Source organism: Pantherophis guttatus, chromosome 14 (assembly GCF_059756535.1).
Source record: "Pantherophis guttatus breed Tessera chromosome 14, ASM5975653v1, whole genome shotgun sequence".
Taxonomy (NCBI): domain Eukaryota; kingdom Metazoa; phylum Chordata; class Lepidosauria; order Squamata; family Colubridae; genus Pantherophis; species Pantherophis guttatus.
The window spans coordinates 16,433,550-16,460,861 of record NC_142076.1 but is presented as its reverse complement, the minus strand read 5'-3'; the positions used below and the strand labels follow the sequence as shown (position 1 = coordinate 16,460,861).

Here is a 27,312-nt window from a genome sequence, read left to right as displayed (position 1 = left end):
GTTCATCCAGTTTACCAAGCAAGCAGGAAAAACGATAGACTGGTGTTTATACAATTTATACTCCACCAAAAATATTACCTATAAAAGCCAGTTGCATTACGTTCCCTATAATATGCCCAGCAAGCAGAAAGTAATTTAAGGATTTAAAAATGCAATCCATTAATTCATCATAAAAGGCACTAAGGGTTTATTAGATTAAAAACTTTAGGATAGTGTATTAAAAGGACTGGGAAAACCACTGGACTGGAACAGATGAATTTGATAGACCAAACCTACCTCAACATAAGAAAAAAGCTAAAGCCCAATTTAGTTCTAAGAAGTTCCTTCCTCCAATGTTGTAATAAGAATGAAAAGAAAAAAAAAGTTGGCTTGCATATATGCATTATAAGAATAAATGACACATTAATCCATTGGACAAAAGATAGTACAATTTATTTTGGTTGTAATTCAGACTTCACCTTATTAAGCAAAATTTGTTTTCCATTCATTACAAATACTATTGAAAAAAGTAAAAACGGAAGACTTTTATAGAAAGAAAATCCCAAATCGCATTTTAAAATAAGGCAGAAAAAAAAAATCATCAGCTAAAACAAAATACAGAAATCGGATGATATTACAAGTAAACACAAGATTATCGGTGTGGCACTTAAGGCCTATTTTCCTAAGAGATATTTTTCCTAAACTGTCAAGCTCAATATTAAGCTTGACAGCTTGAGAAAAAGTTCAAGAAAACAGCTTTTCTTTCTGCTATCAAACCTTTCCATCAAGTTCCTACTGAAATTTCTGCCCTTCGCTTCGATTTTTCCACCATGTGCATTTTTCCACAGTTCCCCCTTGGCCACCACTGACAAACTACACTCTGGTGTGCCAAATCACCACTGCCCTTTGGAACATGAATACACCAGTGTTGATGGTCTCTATAAAGTAACAGCTTCTATGATATTGTCAGGCTTAGTTTTCCTAGTTATGCAGCCCTCCATATTTCCTTGTGTGCTTCAACCTTCAAACAACCATTCATGGTGGAATGGTGTTTAGATACCCCATCCTAATCGCCCCGTTTTTTGGTCTTAATAGGTAGAAGGCATTTTATTCATCCCTTGCGTGTTAAGGCGAGACAGAAACTTAAAAGAGTATGCACCCAGTTTACTTGCAAGGTTGAATTTGTCTCCATTTATCTGGTATATCAATGGAACTTAGAAAAAGATTCCCACTTCATAATAAAGAATGATAAGATTTAAAACTACAGAGAATCACAAAGTGGCACAGGCTGCATTTGATTGGCTCGTTCAGAGAGTTAGGAAAACCCAGTGTTCTTGCTCTTCAGCAATGCTCGCATTGATCCAGTTCATAGTATCGGCGTCAGGTGAGTATTCTGGATGGAAAAAGGGGTCCAGGTCAGGATCTGTATGGCCGCAATGCAAAGTGGCACCAGGCAGATCATGTAGAACATGGCATCATGGAGACCTAAGTACAGACTAGGAGAAAACATTTTACAACTTTCCACCGGGATTATAGAACCGAGTGTCGCTACAGCCTGACCTGTGCTGATTTATTTTCCACCCTTCAGGATGATCCTGCTGTCTTTTGTTCGCATTTGGAACCCAGCTTTCTGAGCGAAATCTTGTTTATGGCTCAGAAAAATCACCCCAAATTGCATTATTGATTTTATACATTGATTACCAAGGTTATGTTCATCTTTTGCCAGCAAAACCAAAAAGTTGTCTGTCACCTTCAAGACTGATTGATCGCCCTCTCTCCTTCCCTCTCCTCCCTTTTCCTCTCCTCTTCAACCTTTTCCTCTCTCCTTTTCTCCACTTCGCTCTCCTTCCCTTTCTCCTACTCCTCTCCTCCCATCCACTTCCCTCTCTGCTTTCCCTACTCTACTTCCCTCTCCTTCTGTCTCCTTTCTTCTCCTCTTCCCTCTACTCAGGGAAGTAGAGAGGGGAGAGGAGGAGAGAGGGAAGGAGAGGGAAGTGGAGGGGAGAAGGGAAGGGAAGGGAGGGAAGGAGAAGGAAAGATGGAATGAGATGGACTGTCGTTGTAAAACTGAAAATATGTTGTATTACAAAGGAAAATATAATAAAAACATGTTTTTTAAAAAAACAATATAATGCTCCGGTTAAAACAGCAAAAAAAAAAAAAAAAAAGACTGATTGATCACTTCAAGCAGAATTAAGATCCATCATCAAACACAGAGTCTAATAGCAATAACATTTAGACTTATATAGTGCTTCACAGTGCTTTACAGCCTTCTCTAAGTGGTTTACAGAGCCAGCCTCTTGCCCTCGACAATCTGGGTCCTAATCAGGGGTGAAATGTTCCCGGATCGGACCGGATCGCCCGGTCCAGTAGCAATCTTGGCTGGTGGTTCGGTGATCCGGTAGCCATGGCGGAGCAAAGCTCCTCCCACCCGCCCGGATGTCATTACTTCCTGGTTTTAACCAGGAAGTAATGTGTTTTTTACCTTCTGTACATGCACAGAAGGTCTGTGCGCACACGTAACACGCACGGCACGCACGCTTCCAATCTGGTAAGGAAGGTAAGTAGATTTCACCCCTGGTCCTAATGTAAATCAAGAGTCAAATAAAAAAACCTCTACAGGAAGTCCTTGACTTACAATTATTCACTTAAAAGACTATTTGCAGTTACAACGGTGCTGGGGGAAAAAAGTCCTTGCTTTTACGACTGTCGAAGCATCCCCATGCTCACATGTTCAAAATTCAGGCCACTGGCATGTAGAGTCCTAGGATCACGTGAGCGCCAGTCACGACTTTCCCAAACAGCTTCCAGCAAGCTAAGTTAACCGGGTGGGGGGGGGAGGGGGGGGAAGAGCCAAGCTTAATGATTGTCTGCGTCGTTTAACAAGGTCATAAAATTGGGTGTGACTCACTTTACAACCGTTGCTCGCTTAGCAACGGAAATTCCGCTTCCCAGCTGTGGTCGTTAAGTCGAGGACTTCCTGCAAAACTTTAAAAAGCCTTTTAGGCAGATACCCGGGGGCTGACTTTCATAACAACCGGCCACTTACCTGGAATCAGGATCGACGGCTTTACTATTCAGATCCGCGTAGCCAAATTGATTTAGTACAGAAACCACAAGCATAGGAGCTAAAGACTGAGCTGGCTTTGTGAAGAGAGCGTTGGTTCCAAAGACCATTGACGAGAGCGGAGATCTGAAAGGTAAAAGAGACCAGGTTTTATCTGACATAATAATGGAAACAACACTGATGTCTTGACTCTGAAGGCAGCTGATAACTGGCATAAGGCCCTGATCCCCTCTCTGCCTCTGATGCAGAGCCCACAGCAGAGCCTTCCCCAGACTCCAGGACTGGCCCATGTTCCTCCCCAACCTCCTCTCTCTCTGAATCTGCTGCCAGCTCTGCTGGCCCTTGGCGGGCTACAACAGCACATACTCACTTTCGTTTATGTTTCTTTAAATCTGCATCAACGATATCGGCCAGTGGTAGATTAAACAGACTGAAGGAGGCCTGAACCATCACCCTGAAGGAATAAAATAATCTGGTGAATCTGGCCCACACAATTTTATTTATTTATTTATTTATTTATTTATTTATTTATTTATTTATTTATTTATTTATTTATTTATTTATTTATTTATTTATTTATTTATTTATTTATTTATTTATTTATTTATTTATTTATTTATTTATTTATTTACCGCCCTATTCCTGAGGGACTCAGGGTGGTGAACAGCGAACGATAAAAATACATGTAATACAAACGTTAAAAAAACCAAATAAAATATACTAAACACTCTGGTCCTAGATAATTCAAGACATCCCAGTTTAAAATAAAATCAAAAAGCAATATAAAGGGAAAGTTAGGCCAGGCCGGCCTGCTGAAACAGGAATGAATTCAATTCAATTCAAATCTTTATTGTCAGTGCACAACATATGCGCAATGAGATTGGTTGAGCTCCCTCAGTGCACACCCCCCCCCAACACAATACAACTCACAGTGAAGACAGAAAATCCCTAACCCAATAAATCATATTAACAGCATACCCAGTCCTATTGCACCAGTGTCAAGTCAAATTTGTTCATTACCATAAAGTATATCTTCTTGGTCTCCCCCATTTTGGCAGCCTAACAACTGCCAGCAATATTTTTCAGCTCCTAGAACGGATGGTAAATATTTACTTACATGTTGACAGTGAGATAAATAGCCAGGAAATAGTAATATTCTCGACCCAGAGCGAGCATAAGAATTGCAGCCATTCCTTCCAGGTAGAAAGAAAGTAAGATGATCTTGTAGTAACCAAATTTCACTAACAACGTGTGGCTGAGGAGCACAAGACACTGAAACAGAACAGGGATAAAGAGAGAGAGAGAAAGAGAGAGAGAGAGAGAGAGAGAGAGAGAGAGAGAGAGAGAGAGAGAGAGAGAGAGAACGACATTAAAACCAAAGTTGAATTGCATGCACAGTGGTCGTTTTTTTTTAAAGGTAAAAAAAATTGGGAAAGAAACCCTATTTTGAAAGCAAACAGGCCAGAGATGCTGTATCTGAAGGGATAACTCTCAAATCCTATTTCTTGTCATGATGGCGTTATTGAAACGGAAAACAAAATTTCCACAAAAATGCTTTTGGGAAACTATTCATTATATACCGGTTAGGTAGAATATTTTACAGGTGTATGGGTACTATACACACGTACCAACCAGCTGCATTTTGTGCTGGGAACAAGTGAGAAAAACCCCCTTCATTAATTAGATCATATACAGTGGTACCTTGATACTCATCCTTAATTAGTTCCAGGAGGTGTGATGAGTACCAAAAACGATGAATTATAAACACACGTTTACCATAAGGAATAATGTAAAGAGTCACAAGGCAGCCAACAGCGACGAGTTCTAGCCCGTGAGTCGAGTACCAAACAAACAATGAGTACCGGGACAAAATTTTCGCATCAAAAGTACCAAATTCAGTGTGTTTCAAAGCAGTTGAGTACCAATGTACGGGGGTGGGGCTGCTGGGAGTTCGCAGGGGTTCGGGAGAACCTCTAGCTAAGATTCTGTGCAGTTCGGAGAACCCCCAAATCCCACTCCTGGCTGGCCCCGCCCACCCCACCCCTCCCAGGAGTCCCCATGCCGCCCCTTTTGGATGCAGGTATGTGCAGGGTGTGCTCGGAGAGGGCGGAAAATGGGCCTACCGGAAGTTCAGGAAGGCCAGAAGCCTAGGGAGGCCCTCCCGGAGGCTTGAAAAAAGCCTCCGGAGGGCAATCACACACCCCCCGCCATGGTGCAGGCAGCCAATTAGGCCACGCCCACCCAGCAACTGGGCAGAGAACCCCTTGCTAAAATTCTTGAAGCCCACCCCTGGCAAGGTACCCCTGTATGTAAAAGTCAGGCAATTTTAAATGAAAACAGCAGTGCCCAATCTTTGATCCTGGATCATGTTTTTCTCCAAGATCCTCCCTAACTTTTCCCAGTAAGAAGTATGACTTAAAATATTGGTTGATTGAGGTTGACTCAGCCTTCCATCCTTTCTAAGGTAGGTAAATTGAGGACCCAGTTTGTGGGGGCAATAAGCTGACTTTGTATAAATATACAAAAGGATGAAGGCTATTACTTAGCACATTGTAAGCCGCCCTGAGTCTCTGGCGAAGGGTGGCATATAAATCAAATTTAAAAAAAAAATGTTAGGACTCAACATCCAATTTTTTTTAAAAAAAATTGACAAAAAGAGCACGGGGTTTCCTGCCTACCTGTGGACAAATGAAACCTGCCCCATACATAAAACTTCTGACGGAGGAAGAAAGGACTCCGTTCGGGATGAGATTATCTGCAAAGATCATCATGAAATTGTTGCAGAAGGCTAAGTGGAAGACTTGAAAAAAGTTCATGACGACAAAAAGCAGGAAGTTTTTCTGAGTCAGGATCTGGCGGGTCAACGAGAACACCGAAGACCAAGAGAGGGAGGGGGGCTTGGCGCTTTCTGGATCAGACCCGTCCATCAACGGTTCCCTTTGCTCGTACTGAGTGGTGCTGTAGAAGCCGGTGTAGGACATGCAAGCCGTTGCGGTGACCGCTACCAGCACCGTGAAGGCCTGGAAGTAGGCGAAGCGCTCCATGTTGGCCGAGATCAAACCGCAGAACAGGATGCTGGTTGAGCCGACCAAGCTGGCCACCTGGTTGTACTTAATCAGCTGCAGGCGACTCTCGTGCCGGGTGGAGATTTCGGCGAAAAGGGCGCACTGGGCCAGCAAGACGAAGGTGAGCAGGCCGTCAAAGGCGCACAAGGCCACAATCAGATGCAGCCCGCAGAGCCAGTCGTCTTCCTCGTATTGTTTCCAAGGAAACCACGGGAGGAGGAAAGCCAGGGCGTACAAGGGGGCGCCGTACAAAATCGAAAACTGACGGCGGGAGCAGCAGGGCACCTGGGAGTTGTCCTGAAGGTACCCGAAAAGAGGGTCGTTGATGGCATTCCAGATCATGAAAAGAACCTAGGAGCAAACGGGACAGGTCAGGTTTTCCCCAAGCAATGACTGGTATGATTTACAGCTGTAATTCCGGGCTCGATTACGGTCCTAAGTCGAGGACTACCTGAAAAGGAGCCTGGTTTAGCTCAACAGACAGAAGCACTGTAATTTAACACCAGTTGTCTGCAATTAAAGTAAGTTCGAATCTTGCCAGGTTCAAGGTTGACTCAGCCTTCCATCCTTTCTAAGGTAGGTAAATTGAGGACCCAGTTTGTGGGGGCAATAAGCTGACTTTGTATAAATATACAAAAGTATGAAGGCTATTGCTTAACGCACTGTAAACCACCCTGAGTCTCCGGAGAAGGGCGGCATATAAATCAAATTAAAAAAATAAAATAAAATATCACAATTATTCTCAAAAACCAAGTGTCCTGTTGAATTTCAAACCAGCAGCATTTGGGTTACAAAGTGAATACTTACTAATGACAACACTCTATGGTAGTATTTCTCAACCTTGGAAGCTTGAAGATGGGTGGACTTCAACTCCCAGAATCTCCCAGCCAGCGCTGCTGGCTGGGGGATTCTGGGAGTTGAAGTCCACCCATCTTCAAGCTTCCAAGGTTGAGAAACACTGCTCTATGGCTACTTTTGTTTAATAGGTCTCATGGCAAGCTGTTCATTTCAGTTGTACAGTAAAAAAATATAACCTGCTTTGAAACCAGTGGTGGGATTCAGCCAGTTTTCTCCGGATCGTGTAGCGGTGACTGCAGGAGGCTCCACCCACTCGCCCGGACGTAATGCGTGGCTACTGCGCATACGCGCACACTCATTTTTGCGAACCGGTAGGGAAGGCAAGTGAATCCCACCTCTGTCTGAAACAAAATATAAATAGTTACATCAATACTATTTCCCGTTACCTGCCCTTGATGGAACGCTGCTTCTGAGATCTTGTACTTGTTTAAAAAGAGTTTAACGTAATAGAAATTGAAGATGCTGTTCATCATTCCAGCGCCTAACGTGGTCATCGAGTAGGCGAGAGCATTAGGGTGAAGTCCTAAAAAGGTCCTCATATTTCTGCTGTGATATTTTTCTTCTTCCCTGTGGAACAGAAAGAATAGCCATTGGGGGGGAAAAATAAGTATATACGGCTTGCAGTTCTCATGGCACAGCTCGGAATATGCTTTCTGATTTTTTAAAAATCTACGTGCAGCTGGAACCAGAACTTCCAGAGGGTTAAGGGTGAAGCGCCTCAGTTTAAAGCGTAATCATAATTTTCTGGAATTTAGGATTTTTTTGTGTAATATTTAATGGTACTTAGAGACAATCAGTGGATGACTGAAACATAACACAAATATGACACTAAAGTCTTAAACACCACTATGTTTGAATTGGAACAAATGACAGAAACATTGCTCTTGGGAAAAAATAAGGTTAATTAATACCAAACATTGTTTTCACAAAATGGTAAGTATGGTATAGGTCAATGGTGGCGAACCTATGGCACGCGTGCCAGAAGTGGCACACATAGCCATCTCTCTGGGCACGCCAGCTGTCGCCTGTTGCTCTTCTGGGTTCCAGTGCGCACATGTGCGCCAGCCAGCTGGTCTTTGAGCACGCATGCCAGAAACCGGAAGGCCAGGCAACCGGCTTGCATGCGCACGCCGGAAACTGGAAGCTCATTTTCCCAGTGTGTGCATGCACGCTAGGGACGTGCTCTTCCGGTTTCCGATGCTCCCCTGCATGTGCAGGCTCCCGTTTCGGCACTTGGTGCCAAAAAGGTTCGCCAACACTGGTATAGGTGATAATTCAAAACAATCTGGTTAATCTGATCAGTTTAGCATGGAAAAAAAGTTTTGCATTATCTAATGCACCGTGCTGAATTTTTAAAAGAAATTAATTTGTGACTATCAGCTGCACAGGGTGTGTTCCTTTCTCTGTGGGAAAGGAATTAATGTATTTTTTTTTTTAGAAGGGCTGTGCTACCAACCTGTAATTTGGTAATGAATAAGTTCAGAAAGGATTTATTTATTATTTGCATGTATAATAACGAAAAAGAACAAGCAAGAGTACATTGGATTTTGGCCAATATACGTGAACACAGCCAATGAAAAGAACAAAAGGTGGGTGATTTATATACATTTGAATAATAAATACATATATATATATATATAAATACAAGCTAAAATAAGATGGTGGGTGTTAAGCTAGATTTTAATACAGGGCAGAAACTGAGTCTGTTACGAATCAAAACATTTTGTCCTCAGCTAGCGCATAAAACCGTTGATTAAATTAGTTAAAAGGACAGTGTGCCTGCCTGAACAAAGCTAAATGCTGACAGGGAATATAAATCTTCTTTTAATTAGAATATAATTCACACGAACCGCTAGAGGGCAACATTTTCTCACCTACATTGGTCCACGCCTAGTCAAAGAGCTTAGCAATTGGACAAGATTTAACAACAGAAAATAAAGAGCATCATCGACTTTCATGGACCCATCCGGAGGGAAAAAAAGGACATTTGCCTTCCAACTGAGATAACACAGAAGGAGCACAAAAGAGTCTGCCCCGCTCTTTTCACCTACGTTTTTATTTTATTTTTTTAATTTTAATAAACCAGGATATGGACCACAATCCACTGTATATACAAAAAAATAAAAAAAAATAAAACACCCTACAATTCAACAGACGTACAAAACCCCTGTAAAAGGATATAGTTAATCCACCTATTTGTACAGTATGTTACAAAAGCAAACTAGAAATCAGTTAAGCAGAGAGAGAGAGCAGTGCTGCCCTTTAGTAATATTTATTTCAAAGGAATCCCAAGATTGATGCAATTAATGCCTGGGGTAAGATTAAGAATGAATGGCATGCAACACACGGAATATTTAGCAGGAATCAGGAGCTGTTGTCTGCGTGTGAGGTCCACCTCCAATCTTTGGTCCGTTCCCACATCTTGGCTCCTAGCACAATAACATCCATTATACGGCACGTTTTCTTTCTCATATATTTTCATGGATATATTCATAGTGCCTTGTCCAATCAATGCAAGATTTCTACAGGACCAAAGGTTTGCTTCGTGTTTTCAAACACAAATGCCTCTTTGATGCTGTAAAAGGGCACCAAACAGCCCCCTATTTAAAAGAGCGGATAAGGAAGCAAGTTCGGGGCCTTTGCAATAAAGCATAAAATAAGTAATTATCCCCTCTTCAAAACGCTACACAGAATGATTGTGGTTTCTTGCTGTAACCAGCAAACCATTTTTTAAAAATATTGATTAGACTCTATCTGGAGATGTTTGTCATTGCCCATACACGCACTTTTAAAAGCCTTAAATATTTACGACTTGGAAAGCTTCGGTGGATTAAACCCCATTTCAAAAGATATTGTACCACCCTGTTTAATTTTTTTTTTCTCTCTCTCTCAGAACTCCTTCCCATTTTTGAAAATTGGGAACGACGACCCCAAGAAAGCTTTGGTTGGTGTGCTTTATGTCAATATTTACTATATTAAAAATTAAAATGGATGCAGTTGCCGCTGCTACTACAGTTCCTGAGGGTTGTTAGATGGGATTTTTAATATGGTATTTCTTTTCATCACAGGCTGGCAAATGACTTATGATTTCACAAAGCCCAGAGAGGGTCTTGGGGACATGCAGGGGTCTTCCCACGTTTTTTGAGAAACCCTGATACAAATGAGATTTTTAGCCAGAAAACAATTTCTGAGCGAGAAGTTCCTGGTGCTCTTCAGGGATGCTATGGGAGAGGGGCTCAAGGCACAGCAGTACAGTGGCCAAAAAGCCAGAATCCTATTATTAAAATGGCTGTTACAGGTAGTCCTTGACTTACAACCATGGATTTAGTGGCTGCTCAAAGTTACAACGGCACTGAAATAAGTGACTTAGGGTCTTTTTCACACACGGGACTGTTGCAGCATCCCCATGGTCACATGATCACAATTCAGATGCTTGGCAACGGACTCACATTTATGTCGGTTGCAGTGTCCTGGGGTCACGTGATTCCCCTTTAGCGACCGCCTGACAAGCAAAGTCAATGGGAGAATAAGATTCACTCAACCGTGTTGGTACTTTAATAACTGCAGCGATTCACCTTAACAAGCAGTCATAAAATGGGGCAAAACTCACTTAACAACCATCTTGCTTAGCAATGGAACTTTTGGGCTCCATTGTGAGTCACAACCAGAGGACTACCTCTACTGTGAAAGGTGGAATTCTGCATTTACCAAACGCCGCAGAGTTAAGCAGGATTCAGCACGGCATCGAACAAAAATAAACACTTATTTGTTTCTCAGCACTTTGGCTAAGATCAAGTGATCCCATTTTTTGCTGGACACTTATGTTGAACTGACAGATAGTACCAGAATTCTATGTATTAGCATAGAAAGCTTTCAGGCTGAGCATAGTGACTTTCCAGAAAAGGGACTTAATATTTTGGACCTGTATAAATGGAACACAAACTGCTTGGGGAAAAGTTGGTGTTGCAGTTTAGAATAAAAGAACAGTTGGAAGTCCCAAAGGTGGGTTTTATTTTGTTTTTTTCTTCAAGAGGCATTTGGACTTTCTGGTTTTTCACTAAGTGTTGTACCTTATGATTCTTGACGAATATATCTTGTCTTTTTATGTACACTGAGAGCTTATGCACCAAAGACAAATTTCTTATGTGTCCAATCACACTTGGCCAATAAAGAATTCTATTCTATTCTATTCCTATTCTATTCTATTCTGCATTTCCATTCCATTCCAATGTTCTGTTCTGTTCTACTCTATTCTATTGTAATATTCTATTCTATTCTATTCTATTCTATTCTATTCTATTCTATTCTATTCTATTCTATTCTATTCTGCATTTCCATTCCATTCCAATCCAATGTTCTGTTCTACTCTATTCTATTGTAATATTCTACTCTACTCTATTAATATTCTATTCTAATGTCATATAATATGAATCTATTCTATTCTCTGAAGACATTTTACTTCTCATCCGAGAAGCTTCTTCAGCTCTGACTGGATAAATCTTTCCATTCCCCACCATCATCCAGTCAGAGCTGAAGAAGCTTCTCGGATACATCTTCTTCAAAGAACCACCAGAAAAAGTCCAGTTGCCTCTTGAAGAAAAATAAATAAATAAATAAATAAATAAAGCACCTTTGGGGCAACCATGACCTGGAGGACTTGAGAATCTCCCTAGACAAGAGAGTTGGAAGGGACCCTGGAGGTCCTCTAGTCCAACCCCCCTCAAGCAGAAGACCCTATATCACCATTTCAGAAAAATGGTTGTCTATCCTCCATTCTAATTAATAGTTAATATATTAAGAGGAATTAGGAGCATTTGGGACCTTTTTCTTTTGTAGTCCCGTTTGATGCCGGCCAGGAGCTCCATTCCCCGTCCGCCTGCTTTATAAGGGGGGGGGGTCTAATTCCTGCACCCCCCCGACCTCTAACCCTCCTCTCCCGTCACCCTCCCCACGGCCACCCTGCCCGTGTCCACTCCGCAACTTCTTTCACAGGACCCCCGAAGGGCCCTCGGTCACCGGGACGCCATTCGTTCCCCTTAGCAACCGACCCCTAGCAACGGCGACCGCCTAGCAACGGCGCGACCCCCCCTCCCCCGCCGACGCCACACTGACCCCCCACACTTCAGCCTCGGGCAGCGCAGAAAAGCTCGGAGGGCGGGTCTTGTTGTCGTCGTTACCACCACCACCACCACCCCGACTCCTCTCAAATCGCTTGCCATTGGCCGGCGGCGGAGCCCCTCTTGCTCGCCATTGGCCGGAGCGTCCGGGAGCGCCCGTCGAAGGAAGCGCGCTCATTGGCTACTGCCGGCGTGGGTTCCTGGTTTTGAATCGCGCCGGGCGTCCTTTGCCACGTTGCCTCTCCGGCTTCATGGACACGCCCCCTGAGCCCTCCGGGAGGGGCGGGGCGGGGCGTTCGGGAGAGTCCGGAGACGCTCGGAGGAACTCGGGAGCGGCTTTAAAGGCAGCGCGCAGCCCGGCGCCCGCAGGGACGGTGAGCGGCGGCGGAGGCGGCGGCGCCGAGATGCTCACCGACAGCCTGGTGGAGGAGTTCGAGATCCGAGAGGATGAGCCGTGGTACGACCAGCAGGACCTGCAGCAAGGTGAGCGGCACTGGCGGACGGCTTCTTCTCCCTTGGACTACACTCCCCATTATCCCCAGCCGACGCAGCCTTCCCCCCCCCACCCACCCCAATATCTCTTTGGCTTGGTGGGGTTGGAACTCCGACGCTCTTATTATCATCCTCCCGCGTCTCCTCTCCTTGCTGAGTTCAAGCCCTGGACTACACTCCCCATTATCCCCAACCTCCCCTTCTAGCCAGTGTTCTCTTTGGGTGGGTGGGGGGACGGACTCCAGCGCCTATTATCCTCCCCCTTCCCATCTCCTTGCTGAATTCAAGCCCTGGACTACACTCCCCATTATCCCCAACCTCACCTTCTAGCCAATGTTCTCTTTGGGTGGGTGGGGGACAGACTCCAGAGCCTATTATCCTCCCCCTTCCCATCTCCTCGCTGAGTTCAAGCCCTGGACTACACTCCCCATTATCCCCAACCTCCCCTTCTAGCCAATGTTCTCTTTGGGTGGGTGGGGGACGGACTCGAGCGCCTATTATCCTCCCCCTTCCCATCTCCTTGCTGAGTTCAAGCCCTGGACTACACTCTCCCTTATCCCCAGCCAGCCCTTATCCTTTCCATCTTCTCTTCTTGCTGAGTTCAAGCCCTGGACTACACTCCCCATTATCCCCAACCTCCCCTTCTAGCCAATGTTCTCTTTGGGGGGTGGGGGATGGACTCCAGCGCCTATTATCCTCGCCTTCCCATCTCCTTGCTGAATTCAAGCCCTTGACTACACTCTCCCTTATCCCCAGCCGACATCCTTTCCATCTTCTCTTCTTGCTGAGTTCAAGCCTTGGACTACACTTTCCCTTATCCCCAGCTGATGCAGTTTTTAGCCAACATCCTTTCCATCTCCTTGCTGAGCTCAAGCCCTGGACTACACTCCCTATTATCCCCAACTAGCCCAACCCCACCTTCTAGCCAATATTCTCTTTGGATGGAGGGACAAGGACTCCAGCATCTATTATCCTCCCCCTTCCCATCTCCTTGCTGAGTTCAAGCTCTAGACTACACTCCCTATTATCCCCAACCAGCCCAACCCCACCTTCTAGCCAATCTTCTGTTTAGCTTGGGGGGAGGAAGGACTCCAGTGCCTATTATCCTCCCCCTTCCCATCTCCTGTCCTCGCTGAGTTCAAGCCCTGGACTACACTCCCTATTATCCCCAACCGACACAGTCCCACCTTCTAGCTGGGTCCTCTGTGGCTGAGTGGGACGGGGACACCCGAGCTTATTATCCTCCCCCTTCCCATCTCTTCTCCTTGCTGAGCGCAAGTCCTGGACTCCGCTTCCTATTGTCCCCGACTAACCCAACCCCACCATCCTCTGGCAGGGGCGGAAGGGTTTGGAACTCCAGTGCCTATTATCCTCCCCCTTCCCATTTCTCTCCTTGCGCTTGAAGTTCAAGCTTCAGACTACACTCCCCATTGTCCCCACCCAACGCAACTCTACCTTCTAGCCAACATCCTCTAGTCTTGGGGGGGCGGAGGAGGGAAGGGTGTAGAGTGGAGCTCCCAACACCTATTCTCCCTGTTATCTTGCATGGGAAGGCTCCCCATCATCCCCAGCACGCTCCTCCAGCCAAGGGACCCCGCTCCCATCATCCCCTGGCTAATCCAGAGGGGAGGGTGTGAGTGTGGGGAGGATTCCAGCTGCAGAGAGTTCCCTGCCTCCTCTCTACTCCAGTCCCCATCCTCCCCAGCTGGATGGGTTGGGTAGCTGTAGCATGGGTCAAGGCTGGTAGGGGTCACCCCTTCGCCTCCTTAATTGAGTGGGGGTTTCTCGCCCCCTTCCATCCCTCCGTCCTTCCTTTGGACAATGGCTTTTTCTTTTTAATTCTTCCTGCTCACCTGTGCGAGCAGCCTCCCCTCCCTCCTTCCCTCCCTCGTCTTTTGTTGTTTTAATTCTGCCCACCTGCCCTTACCCACCTCCCTCCTTTTCTGTTGAAAGGAATTCCATCATCCCCAGCCGGAGTCTTCCTTTCTTCCTTCCATCACCCTTCCCCGTTTCCTTCTTCTTTCTCATCTTCCTTTCTTCCCTTCGTCAGTCACCCTTCTCCCCTTCCTTCTCTCCTTCCTTCCTTTCTTTCTTCTATCAACCGTCTCCTTCCTTCTTCCTTCTCACCTTCCTTTCTTCCCTTCGTCAGTCACCCTTCTCCCCTTCCTTCTCTCCTTTCCTTTCTTCCCTCTCACCCTTCTCCCCTTCCTTTCTTTCTTCCCTCTGTCAGTCACCCTTCTCCTTCCTTCTTCTTTCTCACCTTCCTTTCTTCCCTCTGTCACCCTTCTGTCCTTCCTTTCTTCCCTCTGTCAGTCACCCTTCTCCCCTTCCTTCCTTTCTTCTGTCACCCTTCTCCTTCCTTCTTCCTCCCCACCTTCCTTTCTTCCCTCACCCTTCTCCCCTTCCTTTCTTTCTTCCCTCTGTCAGTCACCCTTCTCCCCTTCCTTCTTCTTTCTCTCCTTTCTTTCTTCCCTCTGTCAGTCACCCTTCTCCCCTTCCTTCCTTTCTTCTATCACCCTTCTTCTTCCTTCTTCCTCCCCACCTTCCTTTCTTCCCTCTCACCCTTCTCCCCTTCCTTCCTTTCTTCCCTCTGTCAGTCACCCTTCTCCCCTTCCTTCCTTTCTTCTATCACCCTTCTTCCTTCCTTCCTCCCCACCTTCCTTTCTTCTCTCTCACCCTTCTCCCCTTCCTTTCTTTCTTCCCTCTGTCAGTCACCCTTCTCCTTCCTTCTTCTCTCTCCTTTCTTACTTCCCTCTGTCAGTCACCCTTCTCCCCTTCCTTTCTTTCTTCCCTCTGTCAGTCACCCTTCTCCCCTTCCTTCCTTTCTTCCCTCTGTCAGTCACCCTTCTCCCCTTCCTTCCTTTCTTCTATCACCCTTCTCCTTCCTTCTTCCTCCCCACCTTCCTTTCTTCCCTCCGTCACCCTTCTCCCCTTCCTTTCTTTCTTCCCTCAGTCAGTCACCCTTCTCCTTCCTTCTTCTCTCTCCTTTCTTACTTCCCTCTGTCAGTCACCCTTCTCCCCTTCCTTCCTTTCTTCTATCACCCTTCTCCTTCCTTCTTCCTCCCCACCTTCCTTTCTTCCCTCCGTCACCCTTCTCTCTTCCTGTCTTTCTTTCTTCCTTCCTTCCACATCTGTCCTGCCCTGCTTTGTTCCTCCACCCCCATCCCCTGCTGTATTATTCCCACCAGAATAACGCTCCAAGGGGAACCAAATGGCACCCCTGCCTTATAAAAAGGCATTTCACCACGCATAAAGGGGGAAATGCGAACCTTGAAAGAGTCAAAAGGAGAATGGCGGGGAGGGGCCCCGAAAGCAAGAGAGGCGGGGGGGGGAGGACAATGAATAGAGGAGGGGCCTAGCTGGGAAGCCCCTTTAAGAAGAAATGATGGATGTGAACTTGGGTGGAGAACGAGGGAGTGGGAAGGGAGGCTGGGGAAGAATAGAAAGCGCTCAGGAAAAGAAACGGGGCTTTAGAAAGCATCAATAAATGTGGGCAAAAGACGCTAGACCTCAACAACTTTACAAACGTGTGGACTTCAACTCCCAGAATTCCCCAGCCAGCCAGCCTGCTGGCTGAGGAATTCTGGGAATTAAATTCCAACCCTCTTAAAAAGTTGCTGAGGTTGAAAAAACACTGCCCTTGAAGACAACGTTCTTCGAAAGCCTAAGGAAAGACTTTTAAATGCAATTAAAGATGGCTAAGCCTGATTCCTTGCTGTGTTTAATTTGGAAACTAAATCCTTGGGTTCAACCAGAGTACTTACTCCTTGCTTGGGAGTAATAGAGCTAAACCCTCCGAAAAGCAATTTCTAAAAGAAAAGGTTAGGCTTCTGGGAAAACTGCAGATCAATGAACTTTTAACTTTTGGGGGATATTCCCACAGTTTAGCACAGATACGCAAAGAGAATTTGACTTTAGGGCGAGTCTAGATTCCGAATCTAGGTTGATTACAAATAAGCAATGCAAAATAAATAAATAAAAATAAATAAAGATGCCTTATTACTGGACTTTCTTGGGGTTTTTTCCCCCTTCGCTTCTCATCCAAAAAGCTTCTTCATTTCTGTTCTTCAACCATGACCTGGATGATTGAGAATCTCCATAGACATATCTTACTACTGTTTTTAAATTTGCAAGGAGGGTTATCTGATGTTCCGTAGGATTGGGGTGGGTGGGTGGATTTTCTCTAGAATTTAGACATTTCCAAATGACTTTGTTTGGATGTGCCATAAAATTGCCAAGGTCCTCCGATGGTGCGTACAGTGTAGACGGGATTTGGGTGTGAAGTCCAGAGACACGTTTTGTGCAGATAAAGAAAATAAAGTGATTTTATTACGATACTGGTACCTCTGCTCTGTATTTAGTTCCGTTTAAAGTCCAACAAAAATTACATTTTTGCCTTTCTGTATTTATCAGGCGCCTGTCTACTTTTGGATGTTGGAAAAAATATTGAAATGTTTTGGAAGGGAAATATTCTGTACCTGTCTTTCAAAGATGTAAAAAAGCTGATCTGGAAACCTCTCTCCTTCACATTTAGCATTTCTAAAAGCCTGCCGTTTAAAAAGGCATAGCTTTAATTTGAGATCACACATTGTTTTATGAAATGCTGTACGCAAAGGACTTTCTTCAAACGGGGCTCAAACTTTTCGCTTTTCCTGACTCTCTTGATCGATGATGCAATATCCGAGACATATTTTCATTTAATTCAAGATTCTTATTCTCCAAATTGTTGTACGGTACCGGGTTTTTAAATTATGAATCACAAGCCCTGATTTCTTGGCTTTGGATGCAATGAAAATGCAGCTGTTGTCACATACTCTCATTTTAAGTCAGGTTTAGGTCAGTTTCAAAGCGTGGAAAAGGCATATCTTTTTTTAAAAAAAAAAAGAAAAATTCATCATAAATCATTTGGACTATTGTTGTTGCTTAAAATGGCAGGTTAGAAATATTGCATCGCTTGCAACATCTAAATCGCATACTCAATTACGAGATTATATTACCTGAGAGCTAGAAATTTATCAATCATGCACACTGTTTCCTTCACAACAATCAACATTGCAAACCTATTTTCTTTTATTGTACTCTGAACTTTCGCCTAATTGTTCCAGGCTGTTCATGTTATTTAATATTGGACTGTGGCATTTATGATTAATTTTCCAGATATGGTGGCAGGCCTATTCTAATATTATGGCTTTACAAGATATTTCAGACTGATTATTTCTCGTGCGGTACAGGTAATCCTCGACTTACAACAGTTCATTTAGTGACCAAAGTTGCAACAGCAGTGAAAAAAATGACTTATGGCTAATTTTCACACTTACGACCGTTGCAGCATCCCCATGGTTACAAAATCAAAATTCAGACGCCTGGCAACTGACTCATATTTATGACGGTTTCAGTATCCTGGTGTGTGTGCTATGTGTGATCCCCTTTTGCGGCCTTCTGACAAGCAAAGTCAAAAGGGAAGCCAGATTCAATTAACGGCGTGTCGCTCGCTTAGCAACAGTGGCAAGGAAGGTCGTAAAATCATGCAAAATTCTCTCAACAAACGTCTCGCTTTACCACAGAAATTTTAGGCCCAATTGTAGTCGGAAGTCAAGGACTGTCGGTAGGGAAAGAAGGAAGGCAGTTGTATTTCTGAATGTCTTTTAAATTTCAGAATTTCTTGCTTCATGCTTTCCGACCTCCAAGCTTCAGACATCGTACGATAATGAGAAGATGAATTCCTTTGCTAGTTATCCACTCAAGATTACCGTATAATTTTGCTGAGTACCTTCAATTGAACTTCAATTCGCCTTAAAATTGATAGGTTCTGGTAAAATTACTAAGACGTGCAGCTAATTTAGCTTCAATATTCTCCGTAGGAAATGTTTCATCTGAAATACCTAGGACTTTAGCACAAGCGATGTGTTGGAAGAGAGATACACAACTTCGGTCTGTAGTATATTTTGGAGTATGCAGGTGGATTGTTTTTTGTAGTAGTAAAAAATGGACTTTTCCATGGCTTTGCAATGAATGATCAAAGATTCTATCAAAGCATCACTGGAATTGGAGGAGTAGCTATGAAATGATGCGTAATGTTGAAGAGAACCTGGGAAAATAGATTTCTGCTACCAGGTGTATCTGCGTAGTACGGAGCTCTTGACTCCCATAGTAAATTTAGAAGTTGAATACATCTGGAGGAGAATCACGTTGGGGAAAGGGATCTCTCATCAAATACAGTTCTCAACATATGGCCAGAATTGCCATCGCTAAGCAAGGCATTTTAAATGAATTGCACCCAATTTTACAATCGTTTTTTGGCCACAGTTGCTAAGCGAATCTCTACAATTAACTGAATCCTGCGGCCGTTAAGTAAATTGGGCTTCCCTCTTTGACTTTGCTTGTGGGAAGTCGATGTGAAGATCACAACGGGATTGCATGATCCTGGGACATTGCAAACACATGCCTGTTCATGAGCACCCAAATGTTAATCGCGTGACTATGGGGATGCTGTCCAGTGGTGAAATCCATTTTTTTTTTACTTCCGGTTCTGTGGGCGTGGTTTGGTGGGCGTGGCAGGGGAAGGATACTGCAAAATCTCCATTCCCACCCCACTCCAGGGGAAGGATACTGCAAAATCCCCATTCCCACCCCACTCTGGGGCCAGCCAGAGGTGGTATTTGCCGGTTCTCCAAACTACTCAAAATTTCCGCTACCGGTTCTTTGAACTGCTCAAAATTTCCACTACCGGTTCTCCAGAACCTGTCAGAACCTGCTGGATTTCACCCCTGATGCTGTCACATGTGTGAGGACACACTTTTTTCACTGCCCCTGCCCTGTAACGCTGAACGGTTACTAAACGAATTGTTGTAATTTGAAGACTGCCTGTCCTTACTTTGATAATTTGATGGGGGGGGGAATGTAGCTTATGAACTTTGAATGTTGCTCGAGACCGATCATAGAATATAATAATAGCGTGGAAGTTATTGGGTACGCCAGCAATGATCTTTGAACTATTAAGCCTGGGCACCTGTGTTCCTGACAATTCTGCCGATTGTTAGAAAAGATTACAACCTAAATTCTGGCTCGAACGTTTGGCAAAAAAGCATCCGTGATCGTTTTACGGTACTTCTGAGATCAAGCTTGTAGTCACCGAAGAAGAGAAATTGTCCTTTGAGGTCTCTGACATTTTATGAAGCCCAAATATGTTTCCAAAATTTTTACACCAATAAGTGCGATAGAAAAATTACAACGCATCAGGGTGTTTCAAGGTTTGATGTCTCTTGTTTGGTTTCCAGTCAACATATATATTTTTTTTATTTTTTTTTTTAAATTTGATTTATATGCCGCCCTTCTCCGGAGACTCAGGGCGGCTTACAATGCATTAAGCAATAGCCTTCATACTTTTGTATATTTATACAAAGTCAGCTTATTGCCCCCACAAACTGGGTCCTCATTTTACCCACCTTGGAAAGGATGGAAGGCTGAGTCAACCTTGAGCCTGGTGAGATTCGAACTTACAGTAATTGCAGACAGCTGGTGTTAATCACAATGCTATCAGTCTGCTGAGCCACCAGGCCCTTTTCCCCCTATTTCAAGTTGTCAAAGTTGTAGCAGTTTTTGTAGCGTCAGTGAGCTTCTTTCCAAAACATTTAACTTGCAAAAAATTTTAGGTGTAAAAGTTTGACCAAAACAGAGCAAATGGAGATCTTAAAATTAAACACAAAGAAGTGTTGAAGTGTTTAGTTTCCCGCAAGAGATTGTCATTCTGTTGTGCTAATTGTCAACATGACAACCTTTTGAATGAATTTCGGTCAGCCGGTCAGCCAAAATATTGCTAACAGCAAAAGTTCTTTTGCATGTTATACAGGTAATGGGAAAAGATTTTAAGGTCCTTAAGTCTTAGCACCCTTTTTTTTTTTTTTGCAATCTGCCAATTCTTTGCGTGATGAAACTTGTACCAACTTAATACTAGCAAAGTTGGCCTGTTTAAAAATAACTTGCATTCCCTGGGACCAAGCCAGCGTTTTAACACCAAACATTTTAGGCAAGGAACAAAAGCACTGTTTTGAAACCGTGTGTTATGAGGGCCACGCAGTAAAAATGTTATCTTGTTCGTTTCCTTCTTTTGTGGCTGTCAATTCTATGTCGTTGTAGTTTGGTTAATTGAATACAAAAAATAAAATAAAATAAATAAAATGGGTGAAAAATAGAATTATCTGATGCATCTGTTTTCAAACTCTTATCCTGAAAGGACTTCACTAACTCTGCACCTTTTCACATTTCAGTGAGATGCTGAAGGGCAAAATAAGAAGCATAGATTAAGCTTTAGATAATAAATTCTGTTCTAAAGAATTCTATTCTATTGTAAAGCAACTTTGATAACTATTACCCCCCCCCAAAAAAAAACCCACTATGGAGATTCTAAAATGTGCCATTAATCTCCACGAATGAAGCAAACCTTTATTCCTTTAGAAATTATACCGTACTTGACTGTAATGCCTAGACGCTATCTTAAAATAAGGTGGTGCAATTAGATTAAAGTCATACCCACGATTTGTCGTAGATCTTCATCTGGCTGCTGAACTGGGAAAGACCCTTTTGGACCGAAACACGGAATTGGAGTCCTCTCTGCAGCAGATGTATTCCAATAACCAGGAGCAACTGCAGGAAATAGAGGTGACTGAAGACTGCCCTATAAAATTGAATTATGTACCCCTTCAACTCTGCATGTTTGCTGTTACGATGTAGACGCAGGGGTGGGCTGGTGGGGATTTGCAGGGGTTCTGAAGTACCTCTAGCTAAGATTCTGTGCGGTTCGGAGAACCCCCAAATCCCACTCCTGACTGGCCCAGCCCACCCCGCGCCTCCCAGGAGTATACACAGTATACCCATACAACGAAATTCACATTAGCATGAATGATGGCCTTACAACGTCTTCCCATGGAGTGAACCAAGTCTTTTAGTTCTGCAGCTATTCTAATGTGAAACCAAGATTGAATGATGGCTTCTATTAACTGGGTTTTATTGCTGGGTCACTTCTGACTAACCATTTTCTTTAGTCGGCTCCATAGATTTTCAATTGGGTTGAGGTCTGGGCTATTCCCAGGCCATTCCAGCAGTGGAATAGGATTACATTGAAATTTCAAAAAGAAAAGTGGTGTTATTAGCCATCAAACCTCAAAAATACGCTTTTCCCAAAAGGTTTCGACAATTTTGGCCACTATTGTATGGTTGTATAATTGGTCAGCTAAAGTTGAATTTCAGCCATGACTAAATATTGTCCGTCCTAGATTTAGGAAGTGACTTTCACTGTAGCTTCAAACAATCTGATTTCTTAAGTGATTTACAGGCAGCAGAAAAAGGGAGGACAAATAACATTTGAAACACTTCCAAAACTCTTTGATGGATGCCTCAACAATTCGTTCATTTTTGTTCCAGTCCTTTTATTTTTCGTTTCAGCATGCCATTTTCCCAGAACATATCCACGACTCCTAAAATTGAGTGGTGAGGAGGTGGAGCTTTCGCCTCACAATCAGTAGGCTGTGAGTTCGATCCTAGGTAGAAGCAGATTATTTCTCTCTCTCTCGGGACACACTGAGAATATATCTGCTGAAAAGTACTCCGCATTGGCGACAGGAAGGGCATTTGGCCAGCTCCATTCAGTTGCCCAGACTTCATCCCGCAAGGGATTATGGGGTCGTTAAAAGAGGATGATGATGTCCCGAGTCCTAACATTAAGACAACGCTCCGTGTTTGAAATGACGAAAGTCACTGCGGAGAAGCTGGTTTAATAACTGTAATTTTGTTTTCGTTCTGCAGTATCTTACCAAGCAGGTGGATCTTCTACGTCAAATGAACGATCAGCACGCCAAAGTCTACGAGCAACTGGACGTCACGGCGAGAGAACTAGAAGATACTAATCAAAAACTGGTTGCCGACAGTAGGGCCTCCCAGCAAAAGATAGGAAGGTAATTAAGTTGGCTGCTGGCAGGATAAATTTCCCCTTATCTGCCAGGTTATTATAAATCGATTCGTCACGGACCTTGTCCGATTCTATCAGAGGATTATCTAAGCAGGACCTTTGAGTGGTGGAATGGATTGTAGGCTGGCATGCTTCTTCCTCCTCCTCCTCCCCCCGCTCCTTTTCTCCACCCCATCCCACTCCTGAAAATCTGGGGGAGTCCGGAGGCCCTTTTTCTGAGTAAGAAATGGTGTTAGGAGGCCTAAGTTTTTCGTGAGCTGCGGCAACTTCATCCGATGCAGGATGAAAAACGAATCCGATAGCAGTGCCGTGATGAGTTTATCAGATCCATCAACTGCAGATTGCAAAAGGTTCCGTGTTTTATAAATTTTGCAACACTGAGGGTACTTTTCAACTTAACAGCCATTCGATCAAAGTCACAAGGGCACTGAAAATGACCGATAAAAAGAATTCTATTCTATTTTTAAAAAAGGCTGTTTTATGGCTGTTTTTCACTCTTACGACCTTTGCAGGATCCTTGCGGTCACGTGATTCAAAACCCACGCGCTTCGCAACTGGCATGCGTGCCCGGCGGTTGCAGTGTCTTTGGATCACGTGATCGCCATTTGCGACCTTCCCAGGGATCGGAACAACGTCAATGAGGAAAGGTGGATTACATTAATGAACATGTGATTCACTTAACTGCACCAATTCATTCAACGACAATGGCCAAAAAAAAGAAGAAGAAAATTGGCCGCAATGCACTTAACACAACTGCTTCACTTAGCAGCAGAAATTCTGGTTTCCATTGTGGTCATATGTCAAGGACTGCCTGTAGTTCAGAAAAGGGGCTAGCAGAGCAGTGTTGCTTTTTACTCATACCCAATCTGCTCCCAAAAGTTCATTAAAATTAAGGAGAAATGTCTGTACCATGCTTACTTTGGCGCTAATTCTTCTGAATCTTCCAATCTGGAACCTGATTTTTTTATTTTTTTTAAAAAAGACTGTCTTTCTCTTGAACATGGAGATGTGATGTTCACAGGACCCCTTTTGTTAGCTGGTAGCTGTGGGAGAAGGAGGTCTAAGTCAGGAGAATATCAAACTATACTTTTGAGAGGTCCAAGTCAGAAGAACATCAAACCGTGCTTTGAGAGGTCCAAGTCAGGGGAACATCAAACTGTACTTTCAGGGGTCCAAGTCAGGAGAACATCAAACTGTACTTTCAGGGGTCCAAGTCAGGAGAACATCAAACTGTACTTTCAGGGGTCCAAGTCAGGAGAACATCAAACTGTACTTTCAGGGGTCCAAGTCAGGAGAACATCAAACTGTACTTTCAGCGGTCCAAGTCAGGAGAACATCAAACTGTACTTTCAGGGGTCCAAGTCAGGGGAACATCAAACTGTACTTTCAGGGGTCCAAGTCAGGGGAACATCAAACTGTACTTTCAGGGGTCCAAGTCAGGAGAACATCAAACTGTACTTTCAGGGGTCCAAGTCAGGAGAACATCAAACTGTACTTTCAGGGGTCCAAGTCAGGAGAACATCAAACTGTACTTTCAGGGATCCAAGTCAGGAGAACATCAAACTGTACTTCGAGCAGGTGCAATCTTCTCAGATACCTGAAGGAGTTTGACAGCTCTATCCATGTTGGTTCATGTGCTTTCTAAACTTTCCTTTTAGTCTCACGGAGACCATTGAGAATCTCCAGACTCACATCGATGAACTGCAGAGGCAGGTGGAAGAGTTGAAGACCTCTGGGCAAAGCCACGTAAATTACGAAAGACCCGAGCAGCCCAAATCGGTCCAGAGTTTTCCATGCCTGAAAGAACTGTACGATCTCCGCAAGTAAGTAGCAAACTCACCAAGTCACAATGTGGAAGACGCTGAAAAATTAGTACGGATCGCATGCCACGTTCCCGCCAAAAATTCCCAATGGTTTATTTTCATATAAGGAGGACGCCATAGCGTGTTTTGATTGAAAATTGATGTTTAGAACTGAAAATGATGTCATGGCGATACCAGTCGCAAGGGAACAGAGCTCTTTGTCCCTGTGCTGGCTTCTCCCTGTGCCAAAACCGCCTTGGAGGGGTGGCGAAGCTAAGGAGGGGCGTCCTGTGAGGTTGTAGGTGAGAGCGCAACTCTCCTGCAGAACTCCAGGACTTTTTCTTCCCTCTATGCCACGGCGAGGAGAAGAGGCAGCCTAAGATGGCTGCCACAGAGCCAGAGACAGCTTAACATCTAAGAAGAGTGCTGGAGCGGATTTGGTGAACAGTGTTTGGAACTGGGTGAAAATTGATATTTAAAATGCTTAACTAATATTCCAGGTTTAAATAAATGCACCCAAGTCTTTTACTTTGGGGTGATTTCTTCCCGATGTGATGTATCCATGCAATTGATGGTTTCATATGCGATGGGAATGAGATTTATCGGGCAAAACACGCTAAGCATTTTCCTTCTCTCTTTCTGTGCTACACCTAGGTATTTTGTCTATGATCATATATTTGCAGAAAAGATTATATCAATGGATAGTCAACTAAGTCCCGTAGAAGAGGAAAACCAGAATTTGAAGAAGGCCATAACTCTCTTGCAAACTCAGCTCAATGTGGAGAAAGAAAAGAGATTGTCTATGGAGGAAGAGTACAGTTTTCTGCTGAAGGAAAACACAGATCTGGAGCAACAGCTGGTGGACATCCATCTGTACCAGGCGAGAGCCGAGGAACTGGAGACAGAAGTGGCTGAAATGAAGCAGCTCTTTAATTCTGGAAGCCCCTGTCTGAATAGAATGGAGCAACTTCCCCCCGAATCTTTTTTCATTTCTCTCAAAGACCCCTTAGAAAAAGAACTCAGCCACGGTCCTTGGGACGGGATGTCCTTCATCCTTCCTGAACTTGAGAAGAGGTCCCTCAAAAGAAGCACCAGCGAGAGCTTGCTCAGCAGTGGGGCGGGCGAGGACCTCTTCAAAGGCCACGAAGAGACCTGCATCAGGAGGGCGGAAGCCGTCAAGCAACGGGGCGTCTCTCTACTCAACGAGGTTGACGCCCAATACAACGCCTTGAAGGTCAAGTACGAAGAACTTCTGCAGAAGTGTCAAACGGACAAAGAATTGCTGGACCACAAGGCCGTGCAGACCTCAAAACAGCGTCCCAAAGATGTCCGTGGTGGGTGCATACCCCTGGAGGGGGGTCTTAGGGAGCCCCGTTCCCCGACTGCTGATTCAGCCAACTTCTCTTCCAACGCTTCTCCTGAATATAAACTTCTCTTCAAGGAGATCTTTAGTCGTATCGAAGAAACTAAAAAGGAAATTGATGAACATCGGGCAAAATATAAGTCTTTCTCTTCTCAATGTCCTTAAAAAAGTATGGCGGGGATCAAAAATAATAATATTTTTTTTTTCATGATGTTATCCTTTTAATGTTTCTTAGGGAACAAAAGATGTAAGTTTGGCTCAGGATTGGCAGATTTTCTGTAAAATGGGTTGGATCCATTTGGTTAGTTCTACCGAGTTGGAATCCGGTTGATTCCGTCTCGCCCTGAACCAAGTTCTCTCTGGAGGGCGAAATCTTTGACAACCAGTTCGCAAATTAATTTTATTACGCAACTCCAAATTAACAATTCTAGTTCTGCTGAAAAAAAACCTGACGCGTTATAGAAATGAAAACCACAGAGTTTACCACACAGCTTATATTACACACAATAACAACTCTTCTGGACTTAAGACACTTCCTGGGGTTGAAAACCAAAATATAGATTTTTGGTAGTGTGCCATTGTCATGTACAACTGCAAGCAAACAGTTAAAACATTGTGTACTCTGACATTCCTTAAGTGAGGGAATTTTACAGATCTGTCACTATTTGATATGCTGGGATGCCATTGTCTTATTTTAAAATCCAGCGTGGCCTCTCAAACAAACAAAAAAATGAATTCAAGGATTGGAATATAATATATATATATATATATATTGGAGAGTATAATTTGGCTGATAAAACTCCTGGTGCGTCAACCTTCCGCTGCATTAGACGACTGAATATTACAAAACAGCCTCCATATAAAAGGTAAACTGATTAGCATAGAGCAAAATAAAAAACAAGAGAGTCCCCTATTTCACTTTAACTTAAATCCTTCCAGCGTGTTTTCAAGGATTTGATATTCTGGAAATGGTCTACCACACAGCCAACTTGAGGCTAAATTGGGAAGGATTTAGAGCAGCTTAAGCCACAAAGTCCCTATGATCACACCAGCAAATACGCTGTATGTAGAACGGGCCAAATATTTAATATATGCTGTGATCATATTCCATCCTTTCCTGCAGAAACTCGCATCTGTTGCAAAGTCCAATAACTCTGTAGTTTTAGAGCAAGCATTTTACTATTTTTTGTCGGAAGAAACGCTTGGGAACAGAAGTGGAGAATTTAAAGTCCCTTCCCTTTAGTTCCACGTTTTTAAGAAAAATTCAATAGGTCAGTTGCCAACCAGTGTCACAAAAGGGGACTTGTTATTTTTTTTTTCCAAAGAAAAGGGATCTGTTTCATATTGCATTCCTAATTTAAAAAGAACAACTTGAGCTGCCTGCAAGAAGAAGAAAAAAAACAACACAATTGCAGTTTTAAAACTCTTGCCTGCTGTTACAAATTCACCTGCCTTATCTACTGAGGGTGGCTTGTTCTCCTTCTATTACGAGATTCCAGGTGGAAACTCAACTCTGCCACATGGTGTATTTCCACTTACTACCAGTTTGTTTGGTCTTATTGGGTGTTTTGCAATTAAGGGCAAATAAATCCTTTCTACAATGAA

At 43.8% G+C, this 27,312-nt stretch overlaps 2 protein-coding genes across 6 annotated transcripts; one reads left to right on the top strand and one right to left on the bottom strand.

The window, feature by feature from the left end:
- Positions 1–409: 409 nt before the first annotated feature.
- Positions 410–12,352, bottom strand: LOC117678090 (solute carrier family 68 member 1-like). Of its 5 annotated transcripts, none has more exons than XM_034438803.2 (7): positions 12,082–12,352; positions 7,356–7,536; positions 5,725–6,462; positions 4,164–4,318; positions 3,417–3,500; positions 3,029–3,172; positions 410–1,475 (listed from the first exon to the last, which is right to left on the bottom strand). In XM_034438803.2, exons 1-7 carry the CDS (start codon positions 12,186–12,188, stop codon positions 1,346–1,348), a joined length of 1,539 nt encoding a protein of 512 aa, XP_034294694.2. In that variant the 5' UTR covers positions 12,189–12,352; the 3' UTR covers positions 410–1,345. The 5 variants fall into 5 exon arrangements, with proteins under 5 accessions (XP_034294694.2, XP_087734661.1, XP_060548849.2 ...); XM_087878535.1 differs by having other exon boundaries at positions 410–1,372; positions 12,082–12,270; XM_060692866.2 differs by having other exon boundaries at positions 7,146–7,536; positions 12,082–12,141.
- On the top strand, positions 12,338–27,312 carry CDR2 (cerebellar degeneration related protein 2). Its single transcript, XM_034438808.2, has 5 exons — positions 12,338–12,569; positions 21,124–21,236; positions 22,380–22,528; positions 24,201–24,365; positions 24,999–27,312. Exons 1-5 carry the CDS (start codon positions 12,338–12,340, stop codon positions 25,870–25,872), a joined length of 1,533 nt encoding a protein of 510 aa, XP_034294699.2. The 3' UTR covers positions 25,873–27,312.

Excerpts from the sequence above, each read along its gene's own strand:
- LOC117678090 (XM_034438803.2), bottom strand. The coding sequence starts at position 12,188 with ATGGCAAGCGATTTGAGAGGAGTCGGGGTGGTGGTGGTGGTGGTAACG. Across the intron at positions 7,537-12,081 it reads CCGAGGCTGAAGTGTGGGGG|GGAAGAAGAAAAATATCACA; the intron begins GTCAGTGTGGCG and ends TCTGTTCCACAG. Across the intron at positions 4,319-5,724 it reads CAGGTTTCATTTGTCCACAG|TGTCTTGTGCTCCTCAGCCA; the intron begins GTAGGCAGGAAA and ends GTTCTGTTTCAG.
- CDR2 (XM_034438808.2), top strand. The coding sequence starts at position 12,338 with ATGGACACGCCCCCTGAGCCCTCCGGGAGGGGCGGGGCGGGGCGTTCG. Across the intron at positions 12,570-21,123 it reads CCAGCAGGACCTGCAGCAAG|ATCTTCATCTGGCTGCTGAA; the intron begins GTGAGCGGCACT and ends GATTTGTCGTAG. Across the intron at positions 22,529-24,200 it reads TCCCAGCAAAAGATAGGAAG|TCTCACGGAGACCATTGAGA; the intron begins GTAATTAAGTTG and ends CTTTCCTTTTAG.